Source organism: Narcine bancroftii, chromosome 2, assembly GCF_036971445.1.
Source record: "Narcine bancroftii isolate sNarBan1 chromosome 2, sNarBan1.hap1, whole genome shotgun sequence".
Classification (NCBI taxonomy): Eukaryota; Metazoa; Chordata; class Chondrichthyes; order Torpediniformes; family Narcinidae; genus Narcine; species Narcine bancroftii.
The window spans coordinates 330350617-330377129 of NC_091470.1; the positions used below are offsets into that span (position 1 = coordinate 330350617).

The 26513-nt window shown below is 44.1% G+C and overlaps 1 protein-coding gene across 6 annotated transcripts in view; it reads left to right on the forward strand.

Annotated features, from left to right (window-relative positions):
- Positions 1 to 5458: 5458 nt before the first annotated feature.
- The window catches only part of snx16 (sorting nexin 16), a 57756-nt gene continuing 36701 nt past the window's right edge, over positions 5459 to 26513 (forward strand). The window contains exons 1-3 of one of the 6 annotated variants that reach the window (XM_069922044.1): positions 5459 to 5656; positions 13778 to 13875; positions 14209 to 14628. In XM_069922044.1, coding sequence (XP_069778145.1) covers positions 14245 to 14628 — 384 coding nt within the window. In that variant the 5' untranslated portion in view covers positions 5459 to 5656; positions 13778 to 13875; positions 14209 to 14244. Of the gene's footprint in view, positions 5657 to 5885; positions 5991 to 6582; positions 6703 to 7042; positions 7062 to 13777; positions 13876 to 14208; positions 14629 to 26513 lie in introns of those variants that run through there. The other 5 variants (XM_069922045.1, XM_069922048.1, XM_069922047.1 and 2 more) reach the window with 5 other exon arrangements.

The window sequence follows — 26513 nt, forward strand, 5'->3', positions numbered from 1 at the left end:
TCCTCAATCTTCTATGCTCCAGAGAAAAAAGCCCTAGTCTGCACAACCTTTCCCTGTAACTCAAACCTTGAAATCCTGTCAACATTCTCGTGAACCTTCTCTGCACTCTCTCTATTTTGTTTATATCTTTCCTATAATTTGGTGACCAAAACTGTACACAGTACTCCAAATTTGGCCTCACCAATGCCTTGTACAATTTCATCATAACCTCCCTACTCTTGAATTCAATACTCCGATTTCTGAAGGCCAACATTCCAAATGCCTTCTTCACCACACCATTTACCTGATTCTCAGCCTTGAGAGTACTATTTACCATCACTCCTAAATCCCTTTGTTGCTCTGCACTCCTCAATAGCCTACCATTTAATGCATATGACCTATGTAGATTTGCCTTTCCAAAATGTAACACCTCACACTTATCTGCATTAAATTCCATCAGCCATTTCTCAGCCCACACCTCCAGCCTTCCTAAATCACCTTTTAATCTACAGTAATCTTCCTCACTGTCCACAACACCACCAATCTTTGTATCATCCGCAAACTTGCTTATTCAATTCTCCACCCCTACTTCCAGATCGTTAATATATATATATAACAAACAATAGTGGACCCAGGACCGATCCCTGAGGAACTCCACTAGTCACTGGCATCCAATTGGACAAACAATTTTCTACCATTACTCTCTGACACCTCCCATCCAACCATTGCTGAATCCATTTCACTACCTCCTTATTTATACCTAATGCCTCCACTTTTTTTCCTAACCTCCTGGGGAAACTTTGTCAAAACCTTTACTAAAGTCTAAATAGACAACATCCACAGCTTTCCCTTCATCAACCTTTTTTGTAACCCCCTCGAAAAACTCAATCAGGTTTGTCAAGCATGATCTAACCCTGACAAAACCATGCTGATTACTCCCTATCAATCCCTGTACCTCCAAATATTTGTAAATACCATCCCTCAGAACACTTTCCATCAACTTACCCACCACAGACGTCAGACTCACAGGTTTACATTTGGACCCTTTATTAAACAGCGGTTAATGGCAGTTAATGGCACCACTATCTGTCCACAAGCCTCCCTGAGTGTCCTTGAAAATATTTTGTCCGGTCCTGGAGATTTATCCATCTTTATCTTTTTCAACACAGCCATCACTACCTCCTCAGTTATCCTTATATGCTTCATGACCTTCCCACTATTTTTCTTTTCTTCAACTGGTTCAATATTTTTTTCCCTAGTGAATACCGAGACAAAGAAATCATTCAAAATTTCCCCCATTTCCTCTAACTTCTCACTCAGCCTACCCTCGCTATCTACAAGTGGTCCAATTTTATCCCTCACTAATCTTTTACTTTTAATGTACCTATAGAAACCCTTTGGATTTATTTTTACTCTGTCTGCCAAAGCCTCTTCATGCCTTTTTTTGGCCTTTCTAATTTCTTTAAGATTCCTTCTACACTCCTTGTAGTCCTCCTTCAAACTCTCAGCTCCCTGCTCTTTATACCTCTTGTACACCTCCCTTTTTCTCCTAACCAAATTTCCAATATTCCTCGAAAACCAAGCCTCCCTATGACTTCAAGCCTTTTCTTTGATCCTCACTGGGACATATCTACTCTGTACCCTCAAAATTTTTTTTTGAATATCCTCCATTTTTCATTTACATCCTTACCTGAAAATATCCTGTCCCACTCAATACTCCCCAAATCCCTTCTTATTCCTTTGAAATTTGCTCTTCTCAAATCCAGAACCACAACTTTAGGCCCCTCCTTGCTCTACCCTAAAACTACCCGAAAACTAACAGAGTTATGATCACTAGACCCAATTTGTTCTCCAACATTAATGCCTGATACCTGACCTAGCTCATTCCCTAACAGGAGATCTAGTATTACACCGCCCCGAGTCGGTTCTTCTACTGATTGATTTAGAAAACAATCTTGAACACATTTAACGAACTCTAGCCCATCCAGCCCTCTAACTGTATGGGTATCCCAATCAATGTGAGGGAAGTTAAAATCTCCCATGATCACTACCTTATGATTCTCACACATATACGTTATCTCCCTACAAATTTGTTCCTCTAATTTTCTTGGCCCATTTGGTGGTCTGTAATACACCCCTATTAGCACCCTCATGCATCCTTCACCCCTCAATTCCACCCAAACAGCCTCACTGGATGATCCCTCCAGACCATCCTGCCACCTCACAGCAGTAATGTCCTCCTTAACAAGCAGAGCAACTCCTCCCCCTTTTTTACCCCCTGATCTATCACATCTAAAACAAATGTATCCTGGAATATTAAGTTGCCAGTCCTGCCCCTCCTGTAGCCAGGTCTCACTAATTGCCACAATATCATGACCCCAAGTATCTGTCCATGCTCTAAGCTCATCTACCTTGTTCACTATGCTTCTTGCATTAAAATATATGCATTTCAGAGAATGACCCTCACCTATATTCTCTTTTCTACCTTTTACCCTAATCTCCATCCTACCTTTGTTATCATTATTATTCCTATCTAGGTGGCCATGCTCCCTTGACACTGCTCTCACACTCTGTTCCCCACCCCCCTGCCAATCAATTCTGGCATGGTCCTAGAAGACTGGAAAATTGCAAAAGTCACCTCACTATTCAAAAATGGAGTGAGGCAGCAGCAACAAAATTATAGACTAGTTGGCCTGATGTCAGTGGTTGGAAAGATGTTGGAGTCTATTATCAAGAATGAGGTTATGGAGCGCAATGTACCGGTGCTGTCCGAAAGGAGTTTTTATGTTCTATGTCTGTGTTGGTTTTCCCAATATGCTCCGGTTTCCTCTGCTACGAGCTCAGAGGACCCCAAATCCAGCATTAACAGATATTCACCAAGACAAATAGTTACTTAAATCGACCTTTCAAGGAAACTTTGATCTCTCTTCGACCCCCCAAGCATGTAAAATAAATAAATAAAATCAATTATAAATTTCTCTGTAGCTGAGACATCTATCGCCCTCTTGGATAGTCCCATCAACCTCCCAGGTGTCAATGTAGACCACTTTGCCAACCCCTGCTCTAAACAGTGCACCTTCCCCACAGTGGTCCTTCCCCACAGTGCTCTCGTGTTTGCTGCACCAAGCCTCAGTGAGTCACTCAGCAGGTAGTCCTGATGCCTGGATTATGCCAGTCAGCAGTATTCCTACACCGATATCTCTGTGCTGTAAGACCAACAGGTTTTGGGTAGACCAAAGTATATTTTTTTACCAAATTGAAGGTCCTCTAGTAATCCTACAATCCTGACTTTGTGTGTCTCTGGGAACAGCTTGTAAATCAGAGAGTTCTCTGTTACACCACTACTGAGGATAAACTGTGACAAGGATCCTTAGCGAAATGCATTCTGTAAAGAGGTGGGTGATTCCACTCCACCACAGTCATCTCATGGACAATATATGGGTGATGTTCTGGTTGTATAGGAACAATTTGACCAGTAGGACTCCTCTCTCCGCCAGCCAAGCCAAAATCCTGGAGCTTCCTCGTGAGTCATAGCGATGAGGCATTTCGCCAGATGACATGGATGGTCTGCTCTGTGAACCATCCCACAATGTCCATTGTGTAGTCATTCAATGTCTGCAAGATGTTCCGTCCTAATCACTAATTGATGGCCTTGTGGTCTGCAGAGCGCGTCGAAAGAACTAAAGACTTGTTGATCCAAACCAAGGTTTTTATTAACTAAAAGACTGGAGCATATCACAAGTAGGTCGACCAGTCTTGAATGACCTGCCAGTAGGTGTGGCTACACTCTCAGCCAATCACAGTCATCCTACACTACAATCTGTACATATACACATTGGTGATAGAATCTGTACTATCACATGGTCAATGGTATTTGTCTGGAAAAACTTTTCCACTCTGCCTATCCTTCGTGGAAAAGTCCAGCTGACTAGGACATTGCATAGCAATGGGGCCAGGCCTTTCCTTCGCAACATTTGAGACAGGAAGCACCTTAGCACATAGCGGTACTTGGTGCCCTCATACATTGCTTCCATACATAGCTTGATGTAGCCACACATGAAAGTGGTCATCAGAATGAGGTCCACAATGGGTATCCCTTTGTCCCCATTGTCTGGTGACTTTACATGGCGACTCTTCAATGCTTTCCATCTCGGATCCCCATATGAACTGTAAGACTGCACTACTGACTGCCAGGGAAGAGGTGTAGGGGATGGCCACACCTGTACCACATACCAAGAGCATCTTGCACCTGATAACCAGGTTCTTCCCTGTTACTGAGAGGGAGAACCACACCCACAGATCCAATTTCTTGTGGTCCTTTGTGATTCGCTCTGACCAATTTTTCTTGCATGACTTTGCCCCTCTAAAGCAGATCCCCAACATCTTCAGGTAGTCAGATCTGACTGTGAAGGGGATGGTGGACCGGTCAGACCAGTTACCGAAGAGCACTGTCTCGCTCTTCTTCCGATTTACCCTGGCACCCCACGTAGACTCAAAATGGCCGGATATTGATGAGTCTGCAGACCGATCATGTGTCTGAACAGAAGATAGTGGCATCCTCCATGTACAGGGAGGCTTTGACCTGAGTGCCTCCACTGCCTGGCAATGTCACTGCTCTTATGCCCTCATCCTTCCTTATGGATTCAGCAAAGGACTCTATGCAGCATACAAATAAGACAGGAGAGGACGGGCAACTCAGCCCGATTCTACACTTGATAGGGAAGCTATGTTTCCCACCCATTGATTTGCACTGTACTATGGATGTACTTGTAGATAGAGGTGAAATGCTAATTTTTTGGGTGCCTGGAGCTTAACAAAAACAATTAAATATCCTAATGTCATTAGTGGTATTTTCCAGCCGCCAGCCACCAACCCCTCTCCCCCATCTCCCATCCCCCACCCCAACACCCAATTCCGTAAAATCCCCTGTATTCTGACAGCATCAGAACAAATCTAATAGAGGGGCATCAGGGTAACGGCAGGGGCACCACCGTATCTATGGAAAATATCGCATATGGCAGGGTGGACAATGCGTCAAAATAAACAGCAACGAGGTCTCATGAGATTTGGCCTTGATGGTCACCATGTTGTATAATTGAGTTTTTATGCTGCACCACCTGGGTCGCCCTCCAAGGATCCAGGTGCGATTAGTGGGCTAAAGGTGCTTCTAGCACCTTTCAAGTTGTGGGGGGGGGGGGGGGGGGGAGAAATCGCCAATGTGGTGATTTAAGAGGGATCCTGCCCCCACGATAACACGGTAGGTGACGCATCACGCAAACATCGGTGGTCAGTCTCCACCACCCCCCCTCCCCCACACGGTCAATCGTACTCCTCCCCCCACCCCACGGCAGCAGACCCCTCTGCCCCCACGGGTCGCGGTGACCCCCTCTGCCCCCACGGGTCGCGGTGACCCCCTCTGCCCCACGGGTCGCGGTGACCCCCCTCTGCCCCCACGGGTCGCGGTGACCCCCTCTGCCCCACGGGTCGCGGTGACCCCCCTCTGCCCCCACGGGTCGCGGTGACCCCCTCTGCCCCACGTCAGCAACATCACTCCCCCCAACTGTGGCCGCCTCCCCGTAGCGCCCACCCCGATCACAGCAGACACTTCAGCAGGGTCAACCCTGCGATGCGAGCGTCGGCCATTTTCGTTTACAAGCTGCAGGTGGACGTGACCTAGGCAAGTTTAACTGGGTTCCCTGACGACCTCCCAGGTTGGGCAGTGACCGGGTTGATCTTGGAGCCCGCTGACAGGGTCAGATCCTTTCAACCCGCCTTGTCACTTGGGGTGACATGTCATTACACCACTAGGCCACCAGGGGTCATCCCGGTGACCTTGTCTATAAAGCAGTCCAGAGCGACAGTCTCGCCTTCCGGGTTGGTCTGGCAGAGAGACCAGACCTCTCAGTGTCCACATTAGTTTATTAAAGCTGTCTTATACTCGCACTGCTGGTGCGGTTATCATCAGGACAGCACTGACCAACCAAATTCCCCGGTGAACCCCATTTTACAAGGTACCTTGAAAGAAGAATGAGCGGACCAGCCGTGGGGGTGGGGTGGGGTGGGGGGGGCATCCCACTGTCTACCCGCACTTAACATGCGGCCATTGTTAAATTCCCTACTAGTTCAAATTCCCCCTTGGTTTATTTTGCCTTTTTCTAAAAACAGGTGCCTGAACTTCTGGTGAGCTCCGGCAGTAGTGCCCCCCAACCCATCCACCCACCAAATCCATGCGTGGGCAACATTCGTGATTTCAGGAATATTTTGCTGCTTCTTGATAACAAACCTATGCCACCGCATGGCTCTATTTTTTCCACTTACTTCTTTTCATCATGGTCGTCAATTCAATGTACCAAAGCTGACTGGATGTGTTCCTGGGGATGGAGGTTTAATCACATGATCTCGGCCTCAACCAATTCTTTCCACCCAACTCACTGATATATTTTTAAATCATCGTTGATCGGGTTTAAAGATAAGACGAGGAGCGATTTTGTTTTGGGAGAGTCCTGGAAAATGCTGGCGGGTTTGTGCATTATTGCAAGGAGCAGGTCATGCTCCGCCCCTCCCCCTCCCCCTCCCGTCCCGTCCGGCGGGGCCAGGAGGGCGGAGCCTTGTCGATCATCGGGAGGAGGCAGGTCATTGCAGTGAATGGAGCTCCGACTCCTCTCGCGCACTCCTGGTGCTTCTGCTGACGCAGCTGCTGAAGGGGTTTTTTGGTTTGTCGCGGTAGGTGCAAAGGGAGGGGAGGGTTTCTTCCACCCCCCCCCCGCTCCTCCTCCTCCACCAACATATCTGTCGGAAAGGAGAGGGCATCGGGTCTGGCCGTACCTCGGGGGGGTGGGAGGATCGAGCTGGCTCCGTTTTCGGCGCTGATCCCGGTAGCTCGCTCGCGACCGCTGACGGTTGGCAGCGGCGGCTCGTTCGCCACTTCTCGCGCGCCGCGCCGCACTGACCGAGAGGCGCTTGTTTGTGTGCCCGGGGAAGCCCGGCTCGTGCGTCTCGTGTTCCTGTTACACGGGAGGGGGGGGGGGGGTTCCTCGTGACTGGAACCAAAAACAAGTGACAACCCACCCACCGCACCTAATGTACGTAGACTTCGTGGGATTCTGGGACGCACCGTATACTGTTGGCTTGTCCAAATATAAACGCACGCATGTAATTTGACGGTTCTGTTCGGATGGTCAACGTCAGTAATCTTGCGTTCGTGTCCTCGGGACATGCACGGAAAGGTTTGCGCTCGTGTCCCTCGGGACATGCACGGAAAGGTTTGCGTTCGTGTCCCTCGGGACAAGCACGGAAAGGTTTGTGTTTCTGTCCCTTGGGACATGCACGGAAAGGTTTGCGTTTGTGTCCCTCGGGACATGCACAGAAAGGTTTGCGTTTGTGTCCCTCGGGACATGCACAGAAAGGTTTGCGTTTGTGTCCCTCGGGACATGCACGGAAAGGTTTGTGTCAGGACATGCACGGAAAGGCTTGCGTTCGTGTCCCTCGGGACATGCACGGAAAGGTTTGCGTTCGTGTCCCTCGGGACATGCACGGAAAGGTTTGCGTTCGTGTCCCTCGGGACATGCACGGAAAGGTTTGTGTTTCTGTCCATCGGGACATGCACGGAAAGGTTTGCGTTCGTGTCCCTCGGGACATGCACGGAAAGGTTTGCGTTCGTGTCCCTCGGGACATGCAAGGAAAGGTTTGCGTTTGTGTCCCTCGGGACATGCACGGAAAGGTTTGTGTCGGGACATGCACGGAAAGGTTTGTGTCGGGACATGCACGGAAAGGTTTGTGTCGGGACATGCACGGAAAGGTTTGTGTCGGGACATGCACGGAAAGGTTTGTGTCGGGACATGCACGGAAAGGTTTGTGTCGGGACATGCACGGAAAGGTTTGTGTCGGGACATGCACGGAAAGGTTTGTGTCGGGTCATGCACGGAAAGGTTTGTGTCGGGACATGCACGGAAAGGTTTGTGTCGGGACATGCACGGAAAGGTTTGTGTCGGGACATGCACGGAAAGGTTTGTGTCGGGACATGCACGGAAAGGTTTGTGTCGGGACATGCACGGAAAGGTTTGTGTCGGGACATGCACGGAAAGGTTTGTGTCGGGACATGCACGGAAAGGTTTGTGTCGGGACATGCACGGAAAGGTTTGTGTCGGGACATGCACGGAAAGGTTTGTGTCGGGACATGCACGGAAAGGTTTGTGTCGGGACATGCACGGAAAGGTTTGTGTCGGGACATTCACGGAAAGGTTTGTGTCGGGACATGCACGGAAAGGTTTGTGTCGGGACATGCACGGAAAGGTTTGTGTCGGGACATGCACGGAAAGGTTTGTGTCCCTCAGGACATGCACGGAAAGGTTTGTGTCCCTCAGGACATGCACGGAAAGGTTTGTGTCCCTCAGGACATGCACGGAAAGGTTTGTGTCCCTCAGGACATGCACGGAAAGGTTTGTGTCCCTCAGGACATGCACGGAAAGGTTTGTGTCCCTCAGGACATGCACGGAAAGGTTTGTGTCCCTCAGGACATGCACGGAAAGGTTTGTGTCCCTCAGGACATGCACGGAAAGGTTTGTGTCCCTCAGGACATGCACGGAAAGGTTTGTGTCCCTCAGGACATGCACGGAAAGGTTTGTGTCCCTCAGGACATGCACGGAAAGGTTTGTGTCCCTCAGGACATGCACGGAAAGGTTTGTGTCCCTCAGGACATGCACGGAAAGGTTTGTGTCCCTCAGGACATGCACGGAAAGGTTTGTGTCCCTCAGGACATGCACGGAAAGGTTTGTGTCCCTCAGGACATGCACGGAAAGGTTTGTGTCCCTCAGGACATGCACGGAAAGGTTTGTGTCCCTCAGGACATGCACGGAAAGGTTTGTGTCCCTCAGGACATGCACGGAAAGGTTTGTGTCCCTCAGGACATGCACGGAAAGGTTTGTGTCCCTCGGGACATGCACGGAAAGGTTTGTGTCCCTCGGGACATGCACGGAAAGGTTTGCGTTTGTGTCCCTCGGGACATGCACGGAAAGGTTTGCGCTCGTGTCCCTCGGGACATGCACGGAAAGGTTTGCGCTCGTGTCCCTCGGGACATGCACGGAAAGGTTTGCGCTCGTGTCCCTCGGGACATGCACGGAAAGGTTTGCGCTCGTGTCCCTCGGGACATGCACGGAAAGGTTTGCGCTCGTGTCCCTCAGGACATGCACGGAAAGGTTTGCGCTCGTGTCCCTCGGGACATGCACGGAAAGGTTTGTGTCAGGACATGCACGGAAAGGCTTGCGTTCGTGTCCCTCGGGACATGCACGGAAAGGTTTGCGTCGGGACATGCACGGAAAGGTTTGCGTCGGGACATGCACGGAAAGGTTTGCGTCGGGACATGCACGGAAAGGTTTGCGTCGGGGCATGCACGGAAAGGTTTGTGTCCCTCGGGGCATGCACGGAAAGGTTTGTGTCCCTCGGGGCATGCACGGAAAGGTTTGTGTCCCTCGGGGCATGCACGGAAAGGTTTGTGTCCCTCGGGGCATGCACGGAAAGGTTTGTGTCCCTCGGGGCATGCACGGAAAGGTTTGTGTCCCTCGGGGCATGCACGGAAAGGTTTGTGTCCCTCGGGGCATGCACGGAAAGGTTTGTGTCCCTCGGGGCATGCACGGAAAGGTTTGTGTCCCTCGGGGCATGCACGGAAAGGTTTGTGTCCCTCGGGGCATGCACGGAAAGGTTTGTGTCCCTCGGGGCATGCACGGAAAGGTTTGTGTCCCTCGGGGCATGCACGGAAAGGTTTGTGTCCCTCGGGGCATGCACGGAAAGGTTTGTGTCCCTCGGGGCATGCACGGAAAGGTTTGTGTCCCTCGGGGCATGCACGGAAAGGTTTGTGTCCCTCGGGGCATGCACGGAAAGGTTTGTGTCCCTCGGGGCATGCACGGAAAGGTTTGTGTCCCTCGGGGCATGCACGGAAAGGTTTGTGTCCCTCGGGGCATGCACGGAAAGGTTTGTGTCCCTCGGGGCATGCACGGAAAGGTTTGTGTCCCTCGGGGCATGCACGGAAAGGTTTGTGTCCCTCGGGGCATGCACGGAAAGGTTTGTGTCCCTCGGGGCATGCACGGAAAGGTTTGTGTCCCTCGGGGCATGCACGGAAAGGTTTGTGTCCCTCGGGGCATGCACGGAAAGGTTTGTGTCCCTCGGGGCATGCACGGAAAGGTTTGTGTCCCTCGGGGCATGCACGGAAAGGTTTGTGTCCCTCGGGGCATGCACGGAAAGGTTTGTGTCCCTCGGGGCATGCACGGAAAGGTTTGTGTCCCTCGGGGCATGCACGGAAAGGTTTGTGTCCCTCGGGGCATGCACGGAAAGGTTTGTGTCCCTCGGGGCATGCACGGAAAGGTTTGTGTCCCTCGGGGCATGCACGGAAAGGTTTGTGTCCCTCGGGGCATGCACGGAAAGGTTTGTGTCCCTCGGGGCATGCACGGAAAGGTTTGTGTCCCTCGGGGCATGCACGGAAAGGTTTGTGTCCCTCGGGGCATGCACGGAAAGGTTTGTGTCCCTCGGGGCATGCACGGAAAGGTTTGTGTCCCTCGGGGCATGCACGGAAAGGTTTGTGTCCCTCGGGGCATGCACGGAAAGGTTTGTGTCCCTCGGGGCATGCACGGAAAGGTTTGCGTTCGTGTCTCTCGGGGCATGCACGGATAGATTTGAGCCGGTGAAGCTGCGTGTTTGTTTTCATAAGTTTAGTCATTCCGAGAATTTAACTGAAGCATTGTGGATTTGGAAAACTGGTGTGGCACTACCGAGCTGAGCTTGTCGGTCCTTCAAGCACCTTGAACTTCATGGTGAGGGTGCGAACTGAACACGCCTCCCTCCACCGCCATCCCTGGCAAGCTCTTCCACTCACCTCCATGGGTTTGGGGTTAGCTGTTGCTGCCCTGGGACAACAATGCCACAGAATATTTTATATAGCTTGAACGAACCAGGTGCTAATATGTCCCATTTTTTTTAATGTTGGAAATGTCATCTGTTGATGTGTTAAACTAAGTCTATCACCCGAAAATAAATTGGGCAATTCAACAGTTGTGGCCTTTCCCATCTTTGTCATGTCCCCCCCGTGGGAGTCTTTGCATCTGATTTGCATAATGAGTTTCTACCCGCCTTGCTTGCCTTGGAGCTTTGCATGGAAGCAGAACATACTGGAAGTACTCATCACCCAGCCGCCATGTAGGTTGAGAGAGTTAACGTTACAACTCTTCCCTCAGAGCAGAAACCAAAGAAATATTTTTAAGAAAATTTGTCAGCTTTGAATGCTCCTCTATTACTCATGAGGTGGAACTGTATTTTTTTTTGTTGTTCGTGCTTTTATTGCATGTAAAAGTAATTTCTGAATACCTATCAGGCACAAGTAGATCAGAGAAAGGAGCCAACAGTGGACCCTTGGGAGTGTGAGGAAATGAGAAGAAAAGCCATTGTGACTAATTCTGACTTTCCCTACATAGATTAAAATTTAAATCAGGAAACGATCATCCTGTATGGCTCAATAAAGTGAGGTGGATGAGAGTGATTTTTTTTTTAAACTGCTACATGACAATAGTTTGCAATTAGTGCAGACCGTGTTATTTCTGACTTGGGTGTTGGTGTTCTGGTAGGGTTGGGTGTCTGAATTTTAATTTTCAGTAGCAGGATCCTCACCGCCAAGTTTCAGGAAACAGATGTGCATTTGGGCACAAACCTGTTAGCACCTAGAGCAAAGGGAGTTGGCTAGTGGGGTTTTTACTTTCTAGGTTGGTATCAGAGGAGAGTAGGCTATTGGTATAGAAAGAGATGTTAGCAGATGAAAGGAGCAAGAATGGAATATGAGAAGGAGAGCATTGGTTAACGGGGGGGGGGGGGGGGGGGGAGATCAGAGTTGGAGGTAAGGGAAAGAGTGAAAGAGTCCAGGTCACTGGCAAGAGGAGCTCAAGGGACATTGAGAAAGAAACTGGAGAGTTAATTTGGACCTGGAGTAGGAAGTGGTCTTTTGGACCTGAAGGTAGCAGATTTGCTGAAAGTTACTATTTTAACCAAGTTTTTATTCAGAGACAAGAGACTGCAGATGTTTGAATCTTAAGTTTAAAAAAAAAGTAAACAGATGGAAGAACAGTGGGTCAAGCAACATCTGTGGAGATGAAAGAATGGTTAATATTTTCTGCTGAGTACCTGCATCAGCTTTTATTTATCTGTTCTAATATGTGTTTATGGTCATTCCTTGGGGAGTCTTGCTCTGTTAAAAAGGGCTCTAGATTCGTTGACTTCATTGACTATTTGGCAGTATTTTAAACAAAAGGGGTTATCTACCAGGCATCTGCCCTCTCTGCTCTGTCCAAAAAAAAATCGTACTTTCTTTATGCAGGTCTCGCAAGGCTAATTTGCAGGAGAATATAAACTGACCTCAACCTTTCACTTGGAGTGCTTGGCTGCATGTTCAAATTAACTGGTCACGCCCTGATTCAGTCTGCATGTTCAACTAGTTAAAACCCACTTTTTAAAATGTTACTGAATGAGGACAAAAAGGATTAAAGTAGTAAAGATGGGAAAAAGGATTATGTGGCAAGGGGATGGTGCTGTTGAAGTTGTAATTATATTTTTCCATATTGTCCAATGTCTCTCAGGTGGCTCCTTGACACCTTGGAAAAACTTTTTGATCTGTGTGAATTGGAATTCTGACAGGCAAAGAATATTGCAGATGCTGAAAATACAGTACTTGGGTTTGACCACATCAGAGAAGGTTCACGTTTCAAATTTGCTCTCAGCAGATGTGTGATCTGTGTATATACCACAAGACTACAAAATACAGCCAGTTTGTTTTTTTTTTGAACGAGCCCATTGTCTGGATTTGTACCAGGATTAGCAGTTTATAGCAATGAAAAACTTGCTGCTTGCTGGATCAATGCGATTGTATGCTCTTCATTTAAACATAATAGTACCTTGCATTTGTAGAAACTACCTACAGCCTCTTAACTTCTAAACCTTTTGCAGCCAGTTGTTTAAAGTGTATGTGGTGGAACAGTGATATAGCTAGCAGAGTTGTTGTCTCGTACTGCTGGAGACCTTGGTTAAAACCTCATCTTTGCTGTTTGTAGAGCTTGCAGGTTCTTACAGCCTATGATTGCTGGGTTTCCTCAAAACATATTGGTTGGCAAGTTGAGTGGTGACTAAATTGCCCTCAGGGTGTAGTGAATGACCACAAGAGAAGCAGAACCTGACATTCAGCCCATTGAGTTTGCTCTTCCATTTCAATCATGGCTGATGTATTCTTCCTTTAAATACCATTCTTGCCTTCTCCCCATAACCTTTTACACCCTTATTGATCAAGAACCTATCAAGCTCTGCTTCAAATCTACCTAATGACTTGGGCTCCACAGCCATCTGTGACAATGAATTCCACAGATTTGCATCCCTCTGGCTGAAGAAATTTCTCATCTCTGGTCTAAAGGACATCCTTTTATTTTGAGGTTGTGCCCTCTGTCTATCTCAGCTGAAAACCTCTCCACATCCACTTTATCCAGCCCTTTGAGATCCCTCCCTCATCCTTCTAAACCTCAGTGATTACATGCCCAGAGCCAACAAATGCTCCTTGTACATTAACCCTCTCATCCATGGGATCATTCGAGAGTTCTGGAATTTGGGACATATTGCTGTGCATGTGTACAGCATTAATGGATTAATGGTTGCTGTTTGGCAAAGGGCCTATTTCAATATTTGTCCACAACTCCATATAGGCTGCATATTAATATTTATTCCAATCTAACAATTACAAAGATTAATCTTTGTCTATGACCAAAATGTTCTATTACAGGGTCGCTCCTTTTTTTTAAATTGAATATCATGTACTGGGTAACCACCAAGGAGATTGATCTTTGGGATTGCAAGTCCTGATGTTTCATTGTGAATTTGGTAAGTTGCAAGCACTGTTAAGTGTTAGTTGTAGAAAACCCACAGTTGCTTTAATCAATAATGCCAAAATGCTTTTTTTTTAATTGTCTTGTCATTATTTACTGTATATTGATAGTTTTGTCCAAGTTCTAGATTTTTGTAAATTAAATTTATTAGTATTTTTAATGTGTTGTGGAAAATAACTGGTGGATCAGTTGAAGTTAATGCAATGACAATTCAAAGTAAATTTGTAGGCTCTTAATAAGTTAGTCTATGTTGAAGTTAAATTTATATTTTTTGTTGATTTTGTAGTTTTGAATGCCAACTTGATTTATTTTCTCTTGTGCATGGCAGAGAGAAACTGATTCCAGAAAACAGCTTGATAGCAGGATGACCACTTCATTTGTCCCTGTACCCCTACCTGTGGAGAATTCCTCTTCAGGAACACCTGCAAATAGAAGTTGGAGGAGTTCTTCACTTCAGTCTTTGGACAGTGTATCCACCAATTCAAATTCATCAAGAGGTCAAGTGGGGAGTTCACATTCTGGTGGATTTAGAAAGACTGTTACTTCAGAGCACTTAGCTTCCAGTAACTCGATAAATAGTAGCAGTCCTTTATTAAGAACTAAACTCAATGGCTCCAACCCAACAACTGAATACTCTTCTACACATGTCGAGTCTGAGAAAGAAACCGACCCAGCAAACTGGGAAGGGAGACCTGCCACACCTACCATGTTGGGGTATGAAGTAATGGAAGAAAGAGCAAAATTTACGGTAAGAAACATTAACTAGCAAGTTTGTAAATGAGATGAAAGTTGCTGGATTGGGTAAAAAGTTGTCTAAGGCAGCCATTCTCAGTTTTTTGTCATCACCTACCCCAGGTGGTTTCGTAGGGCCCTTTTTGAGAATGGTTGGTCTAAGGCTATGGCAGGATCTGATGAAGGGTTAAGTGAACTGTTGGCAGATAAAACTTGATCCCAGCAAGTACATGGTGATGTATTTTGGGAAGTCTGATGGGGTAGGACATTTAGGATTTTTTGACATACAGAATGGTAACAGGCTCATTCAGCCCACAAGCCCATGCTGCTCAATTATACCTAAATGACCTACATCCCTGGTGTGTGTTGGGGGGGGGGGAAACTAGAGCACCTAAGGAAACCCACGCAGAAATGGGGAGAACGTGCAACTTGTAACAGGCAGCACCAGATTCGAAGCCCAGTTGCTGGCGCTGACTGCGACACTGGCACCAGAATGTTGATAAACAAAGTGACCTTCAACTTCAGGTCTTCAGTTCACTAAAAATGGCAACATGTGCACATTGGTTAAGGCATGTTGGCATTTTTGCCTTTGTCAAGGCATAGAATAAAAATCTGATTGTGTGTGGAAACTTTACAAAACATTGAGCTACACTTTGACCATGCAGCCTCTTGTTTTTGGAAGGATGTGGTTGTGTAAGAGAATTCAGAGGAGATTCACCAGGATGTTTCCTGGATCATGGGCCTTTAGTTAAGCTGGGCTTGTTTTCCCTGCAGTGGTTAAGGGGTGACCTGATAAAATTCTGTAACAACAAAACAATTAAAATGCGAATAAAAGGGAAATGCTCAGAATCTCTCTCTACCTGTGGTTGAGAAGAGTAAAATACACTTTATCTGGCACCTATGGGGATCACAAATGTCGGATATGCAAATAGTCTGGTTGACTGATACTCGTTCTTCCAATGCCTAACTAATATATATTAAGAATCACCGTATTAAGAATCACTGTTTAAAGGACAAAAAGCAGTACAAAATGTAAACTAAATGGGGGGGGGGGGGGGGAAAGCAAATCAGTATTGTAGTCTTTAATTATGTAAAGTTCACTTTAATCAGGTAATTTCTTTAACTTACAAAATTTAAATCTAACCTCAGTTGCTGTGTCATGTGAACTATGTCACCATTATAATTACACCCTCTCCCAAGTTAACAGATAAACCCTTACTAATCTACCAAATACTAATAATGGCTCTTACTAGGCAGGGATAGGGTGACATTTTAGGAGATTTGCCCCTGCTGTGAGTGGCATAGGTTGGCTCTGCATCCTGGGTGCTGCCATTTCATTTCAACACAACTTTATTGAAACTTTACCACCTTCCTCGCACTGACAACCAGGCTCACCTCCAAGCAAATGTCCAGGACAGGCCTTCGGTGTACCTTCTCGCTGACAATCAAACTTGCCTCTATACAAGTGGCAACAGTAAAATGGCTTTGCACACATTGAGGGGCATTACTGATTTAGCAGGGCAACCCTGTGTATGTCCAAGTCTCAGCGCTCTTCTGTGTGTTCCATCTGCCTAATTTTATTTATTTCTTCACGATTTTTTTGCTGGTTTGATTTTCCAGTTGGTTGATTTCTGGATAATGGGGATTTTGCTGTGCACATTAAAAAAGAGGACATGAGTTTGTGAGAGTAACAAGTTGTAAAGAAAATATGAGGAGAAATGTTTTATTAGAGTGTTTGATATTTGGATGCAGATGTGAAGAAAGGAGGAGAATTTATCCCTTGAGAGAATACACAGGAGTGAAACACAAAAGTCTGCAGATGGTCACTGTCAGAAGAGGTGGTGGAATCAGATAAAATTACAATGTTAGGAGCCATTAAAACAGGCTTAGGCAAAACATAGAAGAGTATAGGCCTAATATGGGCAAATTGGATTGTTGTAGATGGGTAAAAAAAAATTAGTATGGGCATTGTAGGCCAAAGTGCATGCTTCTGTGCTGTATTACTGACTGGATTTTTGAAGTAGCTGTATGAGTTGGCAAAGCTTGCTGTAATGTTTAATCTTTCCCATCTGGCTTGGCTGCTAATTTAGTGTTATTACACCACCTTGCTCGCAAAACCTGCTAGTTTTATTTTTAATTGGTTGCCTCACAATCGTTACTACGACTAATTTCTTACTTATGGGTGGTTCAGAAAGTGCAGAAGATCTTCAAAGCTTCCTCACTTACATTGACCTCTGGGGAAGTGTGACAAGGAAGGATTTAAAATAAAAAATGCAGCTGGCATTGGCTGCCAGATGCTTGTTAACTATACATGAGGAAAAAGTCCCTTTTTCTTGATGTTTTGCATTCTTTTGCACATTCTTTGATTTGGAAACTGGTTAAGCATATACAGAACTTGGCAATATTTTAAAGAGAATTTGATGTGTGTGATGATGTTCTGTATTGCTTCAGGCTGTAAACTGTACATGTTCAGATGCTAGTTGTTCTCAAATTAATGTTGTTTATGCCCTTGTAGCAATATATGCTCTGAAATTTTGGTTGTGGCCTTGAGTACCAAGGCCTTCTATGTATCAAATAAAATTTGATTGCAAATTTCTTCTAACTGCATTTCCCTTTCACTCCCCTAGCTTCTAGTGCAAGCACCAGGATGCCAGTTGCCTGGCACACTTCATGAAAGAAACTTCTGATATACCACTTCCAATTGATTCCATTAATTTGAAAATATCAATATAGGTACATAATCTTTTATCCAAAATAATGAAACATCCGAAAACCGAACATTGTTTTTCTGTGGCTGTTGTCTGCACACCAAAGCTCATGTTTGGCACCAAACTTGACGTGACGCGACCCACCCTGTCCAGCACCATGCCTCAGTGCTCCTGCCAGTCAGATGTGCCTCTGCTGCTCACAGACTTGGAAGACTAAACCTTTCAAAATGAACCACAGAGTCCCCTATGGGTAACAGAGAGAAGCAGAAAACAAGTGACTGTCATTATCGATAGCGTAGAAAGTACTTATTGCAGATGATTTATCGGAGTGTATCTGCGGGTTCTTGCTGTCGGTCAGAGAGAAGCAAAAGAGAGTCCTCGCTACAGCCACTGTGTCCTTAGATTCTCCCCCAGCACTTCCACATCCACTGCAGCTACACAGTCCATTCCAACCCATTAGCAACCCGAGCTTCAGATCTGAGCTTCCAACATGGTGAACTCTTCTGTGCCCACAGCACCTCCTCGCGTCCCAGTTCCAGCCAGTTCGAGTCAGTCTCCAGCGCTTCACAGCCCTGGCGCATGTCTCCCGTCAGCGGTTTCCAACAGCCCACTGCAAGCACTAGTCCCTCATCCACAGAGACCCTTTAGTGGTCCACCGCCATGGTGTCCATCCCTGTGGGTCTTCTGCTTCTCAGACAAGGTGGGGGTGGGAGTGATCTTCCTGTCATCTGTTTCCCCAGAGTCTGCAGCCCCTTATGGTTCCTGCTGATTAATATGTGCCGTGATCTTGGGCACGGACCTGTGGTCGCGAGACTTCTAATAAAGCCATCATAGGCTCCCTCAACGGGCTGTTCAAAGCCTGTGCAGAGCCGATGACAGTTGACTGGGCAGCTGGAACTCGCAGGAGCACTGCATCTCCACTCCCCACAGGTCTGCGGCATTGCTGCTTTTTTTTCCCCCCCCAAAGTAAGGGAGTCCAAAGCTGGAGGGTATAGGCTTGATGACAAAGATTTAAAGGGACTTGAGGGGAAACCTTTTAACAGGGTGAAGTGTACATGGAAGGAACTGCTAGAGGAAGTGGTACAGGTAGATACAGCTGTGACTTAAATTTAAAAGACATTTGGACAAGAACATGGACAAAGATTTTTAACAGTCAAGTGCAGGCAAGTGGGACTAGCTCAGGGAGATAACTTGGATATGTTCAATATTGTACATCTCTGACTTGACTCCTTGGGTGTGGGGAATTAGATTAGGTCCTTTCTTCACGTTGAATCCAAAAAAGATCTTCCAAGATCGTGACTCCCAGGAATTTAAATTTACTCATATCTCCACCTCTGATTTCCCTAATGATCACTGGATCATACACTTCTGGTTTTCCCCTTCCTAAAACCAACAATCAGCTCCTTAGTTTTGGTGACATTGTGTGAGGTGGTTGTTAGTACACCATTCACCGAAGTGTTCAATTTGATTCATTGCCCCTTTAGGCAGCCCGCTACAGCAAATCTGTAAAGGTTGTACCAAGCCACACAGTTGTAGGTATAAAGCAAGTAGAGCAGGGTGCTAAGTATTGCAGCCCTGTGGCGCTCTGGTGCAGGTGGAGATGTTTTTGCCAATCTGCACTGATTGGGTCTGGAGGTGAAGAAATCCAGGATCTAATTACACAGGGTGTTGAGTCCCAGATCTTGGAGTTTGTTGATTTTGAATGTTGAATTATAGTCAATAAAAAATGCTATCCAGGTGTTCCAGGGTCCTGTGTAGAGTGAAATGGCATCTTAGAATTGATCCATGTCACTGCTCAGACAGAAGCTGATATGCTTCAACACTAGCACCTCAGATGTAGATGTGGTGCACAGGTTGGTGATCCACCATCAGACTCCTCAATAACAACTCAATCAGGGACTTATCTAAGGAGTCTGACTTGTGCACTTTATTGATTTTTTTTTAAATTCTCTCTGTATTGCACAGTTTGTTTACATTCGTTATCTATTTAGTTCTTTGTTTACATGTATGTGCTGTGTACAGTTTTTTCACACTACCAATAAGTGGTAATTCTTCCTTGACTGCAGAAAAAAATCTCAGGGTTGTATGTGATGTCATGTATGCTTCTAATAAATCTGAAATTTTGTTTAGGCAGGCAACCACTCTTCTTGGTTATGTTTATGATTGATACCTGTTTGAAACAGGTGTGTACCATGCCCTGTTGGAGTGAAATGTTGAAAATATGAAAACATTGGTCATTTGGTGAGCACAGGTTTTCATTACACATCTTCCTCAGATACTGAGAGTAAAGGATCATCAGGGGACATATGGGAGTGTACAGTGGCTCTTTTTTTGTTCTGGTGGCCAAATCAGGCTTAGAAGAATGAGCTCATCTGGGAGTGAAGCTTTGGTGTCTCCTATTGTACTGGATTTGCTTTTGTAGCAGTTATGTCATTTAGGCCCTGCCACAGCTGTTAGTTGGATATCCTTCATTGTTTCCACTCTTGTCTGGAATCTCCACTTCACCCAGGTGATGGCTTTTCATCGGTGGTGTCTTCTCCTTGTGAAGAGTTCTGGACCTTGGGACTTAAATGTTTGTCATCTGATTCTTAACAAATTCCAAATTTTGTGGTTCATCCAGGGCATTTGGTTGGGGAAAAACCATAAATTATTTGATGGTGACACACTCATCCACAGCTGTTTTAACAAAATCTATAATATCTCTGGTGTAATCATTTAGATCCTCAGCTGAGTTCTTAAACACTGCCCAATTCACTGACTTTTTAGGCTCTGTGTGCAGGCCGAAGGAGCAACAACTTGACAAAATGCAGTCTTGGGAAAGAATGACAGCTGTTCCTGCTCTAAGTGTACCAGTGATTAAGTGTGCTTGGACCTCATCCTGTGTGCAGTATAAATTGGATGGAAAGGAAAAATTGTGGGGTTTTTTCACAAAAAAATCTGTGCTCATTACACATTGAGGGCAATTATTAAAAGATGGCAAAGGTTTTTCAAAATAGTTTGCCTTGGAGTGAATTTTAATTTGATGGTTCATTGATAAGTTATTTTTGCCAATTGAAATATGGAAGACTAGTAAATATTTAGTTTGCTATTATTTACTTTAAGAATGGTTTGAGGAGGGGTGTGACTAAGCGAAGGATCTTGACAGTGTCTTGGAAGATTTCTCTGAAGAGTATTAAAGGGACAGTTTAAAAGTTTAAAATTAAGAATTTTTTCACCATGAATAAACAAAACGATCACTAAGAAGCCAAGACAGCAAAAAACAAAACCTGAAGAGACACCTACTCAGCCAGGAACGTTGAAAGCCCGAAAGGGAGTGGCTCAAGAGCGGCCTTGGGACCGGCTGAACCTGGCAGTGATGGGGGGGGGGGGGGTTGGTGCAAGACCTGAATATAATCTTGGGTAAGATGGAGGCTTTATGCACCTGTTTCACAGGTGTTGAAACCGGAATGAGAGATGTCAGAGAAGATGACTGAATTCAAAGAGGCAATTGATGATTTAATGCAACAAATAGGCCAAGTGGAAGCCAACTTGGTTAAACAGCAAGGAAAGCTGAAAACTTCAGAAGAGAATGGGAAGAAATGGGTATGCTGGACAAGATCAACCGCATGGAGAATTTTAGTAGATGCAATAATGTTCAGATTATTGGTGATTTTCTTTGAAACTTGGATCCCATGAGTGTTGGGAGAAAATAAATTCAATGGAAAACTACAAATAGAAAGGGCTCATCGAACCCTCAGATCCAGAAGATCTGACAAGCAATGACCATGGCCTGGTCCTGGTAAGACTTTTGAGTTACTGGGACAGAAAGCGATTTTGGGAGCAACATTTGATTATTCTAAGCAACACAATGGTCCACTTGAGATCGACAGCAGGAAAGTGTTAATCTTTCAAGACTTTAGCCCAACATTGATTAAGGAAAGGAAGACGTTTGATGTAAAAAGGCAATTGTGGTCAATGAATAAAAAATAAACAATGATATATCCTGTGACTCTGAGGGTTTAAGTAACAGGTGGTAATTGATGTTTTTTCAAGACTTCGGGTGAAATGGAAAAATTTCAATGAAGATTATGAAAAGATTAAAGATATTAAGAAGAATATTTACGATGGGACTAAGTTAAAAAGTGTATTTTTTTGAACCATCTTGTATTTGTTAAATTTTCACAGAGAGCTCAAGAAGGAGCGGGAACTTGGTAAAAATAATAGCAGGTTGGAGATGCTGACCTAAGGGGGATAATGGCCCCGTGGGAGGAGCAAATTTGCTAGATAGCACTAAAGGGAGGGTTCTTTCTCGAAGATTGTGGGCTTCTGGTATTTTTTATTTATGTCACAGTCAGCGCAGGGACACTGTTTGTTAAAGGGGAAAGATCACTGTATTGAATAATCAAAAAAAGATTTTATTGCTGAACAATATTTAAGAACTGGCATGGGTGGTATGTTAAATTTGTCTGAATGTTAACAGGTTAAAATGCCGGTGAAAAGCATCTTGGAACACTTTGTATATTAAAAAAAACTAAAGGCAGATGTTTTCCTACAGGAAGCACATCTTACTAAATCAAAGTATGCTAAATTAAAGTAATATTGTCATCTTTCAGTTCAAAGACGAGATGAGTAGTGATTTTAATTAATAAAAATGTACCAGAAATAGTAGAAGATGTATTAATTGACCTAGCTGCAAGGTTTGTAGTGGCACATTGTAAAATCTATGCAGATTGCTGGACATTTATGAATAGTTACACTCCATATTATGACGGTGAAGACTTTGAAGGATATCTCTTTAAACAGCAGAGGGTAGACAAAATATATTGATTGGGGATTTTAATTTCTGTTTGGATCTGATTTTAGATAAATCAGCAAGTTAATGAAGACAAAAAATGCAAAAGTAATTCTATCATTTATGAAGGATTTAAATCTGATATCTGGAAGCAACTCAATCCCACAGAGAGACTACTCATTCTACTCAAGGTCCATGACTCACATACAAGGACTGATTTATTATTAATGTCTGCACAGTTAAAAGCAGTGATTAAAAACAGAACAGTTGGTAAGGCTATTATCACCATTAACCTTAACAATTGAGATCGTGTAAAAACAAGAAAATGTGTACAGATGGTGTCTTAATACCACATTGTTGAAAAGGATGGACTTCTGTGAGTTTATTAGGAGACAAATAGAACTATTTTATGAGAAACATCTTGCTTCCACTGATCAGCTTTAAGCATATCCCATTATCAAAAAATTTATCTGAGAGGGCAAATTCGTATACAAAAAATCTTAAGAGAATATAATGCAGAATTGGATGGTTTGGAGAAAGATATCAGAACTGGAGAAAGAATATCTGAGGATGGTTTACAAGAAAAGTAGACTCTAGAAATTTTTTTTTTTTAAATTGAGATCTAACACATTGCAAATGGAAAATGGGGGGAAAAAAATTTAAAAACTAAGCAAAACTATTATGAGCACAAGTTTTTTTCCTAGCAAGTGAAGTTGGGAGTCACAGAAGATGATGAATGCAATTAAAACAAGCCAACATTCTAATGTATAACTAGAAAGAGATTAATGATATTTCTAGAATACAAAGCTATATAAATCAGAATTATTAGGAGATGATAATGAGATGGACAAGTTTCTAGCAAACATTGAGCTTCTAAAATTAGAGGTGAGAGAACAGACAGAGTTAGATGCTCCTTTCACAAGAAGAAATTGAAAAGGCTCTGAACACTCTGCAGGCTAATGAGTCTCTGGGGGAGGATGGGTTTCTACCTGATTTCCATTGACAATTTAAGGATCTGTTGATGCCTCTTATAATGGATATGCTAGACTGGGCAATGGAGACTCAGACTCTTTCAACAGCTATTATTAGTGTTTCTGGGGGAAAAAAAACAGTGATCTATTTAAAAACATCATATAGGCCTATCTCACTTTTGAATGCTGATTATAAGATAATGGTGAAGATGTTAGCTAATAAACTGGGACAATATTTACCAAAATTGATACATGCAGATCAGGTAAGATTTGTTAAAGAAAGACTTTCAAATAGTCTGGGTAGGCTATTTAATTATAATGCATATGGCTAAATGAAAATTGAATTCAAGTATAAGTCTTCCTTGACACAGAAAAGGCATTTGACTGTTTAAAATGGCCTTTTTTTTAAGATGTTAGAGATATTTGGAATAGATAGGACATGCATAAATTAGATAAAAACTCTATCATTAACCACAAGCTAAAATTGTAACTAATAGTCAAATGTCAGTTGTTTTCCCTCTGAATAGATAAAGTAGACAGGGATAACCCCTGTTCCCAGGGCTTTTTATCCTTGTGATTGAACTACAGGTACACGATCCTTTATCCGGTCATCTAAAATCCGGAAAGCTCCAAAATCCGGTTAGTGGGGAGAGGCGGCCGAGGGACCGGCACTCGGGGGAGACGGCTGGTCAACTGGAAGGGGGTTGGGGTGGATACGGCAGCACAATTCGGGTGGGCTTTCTGAAATCCGTTAAAATCCAAAATTCGGAACACACTGTCTCCCCCCCCCCCCCCCCCCCCCCCCCAAGGGTTTCGGATAAAGGATCATGTACCTGTACTAGCAGAGATTATAAGGAGAGACCAGATATTCAAAGTTGGATACTTTGATCAGCCTATTTATCTGACCCTACTGAGTCTTTGGAGAAATTACAAACAACAATAGAAAAATATGGATGTTTCGTGTTATAAAATTAATATGGATAAAAGTGAGATAATACCATTGACGAACTTTGATTATTAAAGATATTAAAAAGGAAGTCTATTTAAATGGAAAGTAGATGGAATCAAATACTTGGGAATAATGACTGACAATTGTGATGGGCCCAGAGGACCCCAAAACCCAACAGCACTAGAAATTCACCAACGCAAATGGTTACTTAAACAAAAGTTGCTTTTAATTATCTTTAAACATGAAAACAGGATCAAACACTAACTTATTACTATTAACATAACCTAACTTAACCCTCTTCTAATTCTAAGTGCGCATGTATGTAATGTGTGTATAAGTTCAGAAAAGTTCTTGATTCACAGTCCAGTCTCACTTCTCACTCCTCCAAGTTCTCTAGTATCGGGCAATTCTTATACTGTGCACAGAATTTAACATTTAATATTTATGAAGTTCACCAGGATTTTTAATGCTTGAAAGGTAAATGGTTACTGCTTGAGAAGGCTCTTGTCAGTTTTCAAAGAGAAATTTATCGCTCATTGGACACAAGCTGATTCCTTCTGATCAGCCACTTCCATGTTGTCTTGCTGAAGAAACATACCCTTCAGGATTTTCTAGATGATAACCTCTTTCTTTCAGGTCACCACAGTTCTTTTCCCATTATTTCAAGTAAAACATTGTACAGCCAGCCATCTCCTCTTGTATGGACCACAAGGGCTTTGAACAGGCTGAACTAAAAAAATCTCAGTCTTCAAAATATGGTTTGGCCACAAGCTTTCTAGCTTGTCATATTCCAGTCTGAACCATAGAACTGAATTTGCTCTCACTCTGGGGAAAAAAAAACCACATGACCCTCTTAGAACAGCAAACTGCATTCAGACAAACTGCGGCACCAGACCCAATTTTCTGAGTCCCTTCATCTGTTGCTTTCCAAACAATAATCCATTACTCCACTGCATGTCCAATTAACACCTACTTGTAAAGTCTCTATAGCATTCTTCAAAGTTTTTTTGCAAAGGCACTCAGAGCATGAACTGTCTGGCTTGAGCAGAGCTCTGGCATTTTAAATGAGATCTGTGTTGTGAAGTGTTTGTGACCAACACTTTAAAAAAAAAACCTGCCACAGTTTATCTCCTTTAAAACATGTACAATATAAAATATAACCTACAGAATTTGTACAAATTAAATTATACTCCTGTTACTTTGGTGGGAAGGGTTAACTGTGTAAAAATGAAAATGATGCCAAGATTACAATATATTTTACAATCATTGCCTATTTCTTTGCTGAAAAATTTCTTGAAATTAATTAATAATTGTATTAGGCAATTCCTAATGAATACTGTGCTGAGAATTTTGCTGGGAAAATTAATATGGGATTATGAGATAGGAGGACATAGCCAGCTGAGCAACAAAGTGGGCCTAGCTTCGCTTGTCCAGCTGGCCGAACGAATGCATTGCTGCGGGCCTAATCGCCGCTTACTCACCTGGCCAAAAACCCGCTAGGGAGTTAGGTACTCACCTACAAGATGGTGTGGGGCTCCCATCATCTTTACTTTAAGCCATGTGCCCTTTAGGTGAGTTGTAGTCATGGGGTTTGGGCCGGAAGGGATTTAAATGAGAAGGCAAATTTGAATAAAAGTCTTTGCTAACTAACCTGGTGAATTGATTTAGTAGCTACTGGATTAGTTGCTACAAGTATTGGCAGCACAAGCCAAATTTCTTTAAATTTTTTTGAGGAAGGCAGCCCCCCCCACCCCCCAACCCAAACTCTTGGATTCGAATGGGATTATACGCAATGAAAGAGGGGACAGCAAAGTATTTTATTTAAAAATGGTGTTAAGTTAATAACAAAAAAGATGGATAATCCTATATTAATACAGATGATTAGAGTATGGCAAGAAATCAATGAGTGTGTTGGGGGAAAAATGCAGGGATATCATTAAGAGCACCATTATGTAAGAATCTAAGTAATAGAATATTAAACTCCTGATATGACAAAGGAATAGGATACATTGAAAACTTCTTTTGATCAACTAAAACAGAAATGTAGAGTAGCTAATGGGACTTTCTTATATTTTTTCCAGCTAAAATCATTCCTGAAAGAAAGATGGGGGCCATTGTTAGTCCTACCTGAAATTATGGAAATAGAACGAAGATCTGGCTGGGGAATACACCTAAATTCATAACAAAAGTGTGTCAGTAGCCATGTTAATCTAATAAAAGTAAAGGATGAGAAAGCATCACATCTCCGAGTTTTAATTATGAGAGTACATACACAACAGCGGCAACGAGGATGGGATACAAACCCTACACATACTCCATGCACCAATCGTGAGAAGGAAAACAACAGAAGAAAGGTAGAAAATGACTACCTAACAACCCCAACAAATTCCCACCAAAAGATCAAGGCGAAAGTGTGCCAAGAGGGCAGAGGGAAAGTTTGGGGAATTCAACCAAGTAGAAGAAAGTTGGGATAACTACGTAAAAAGGTTAAACTGCTACTGC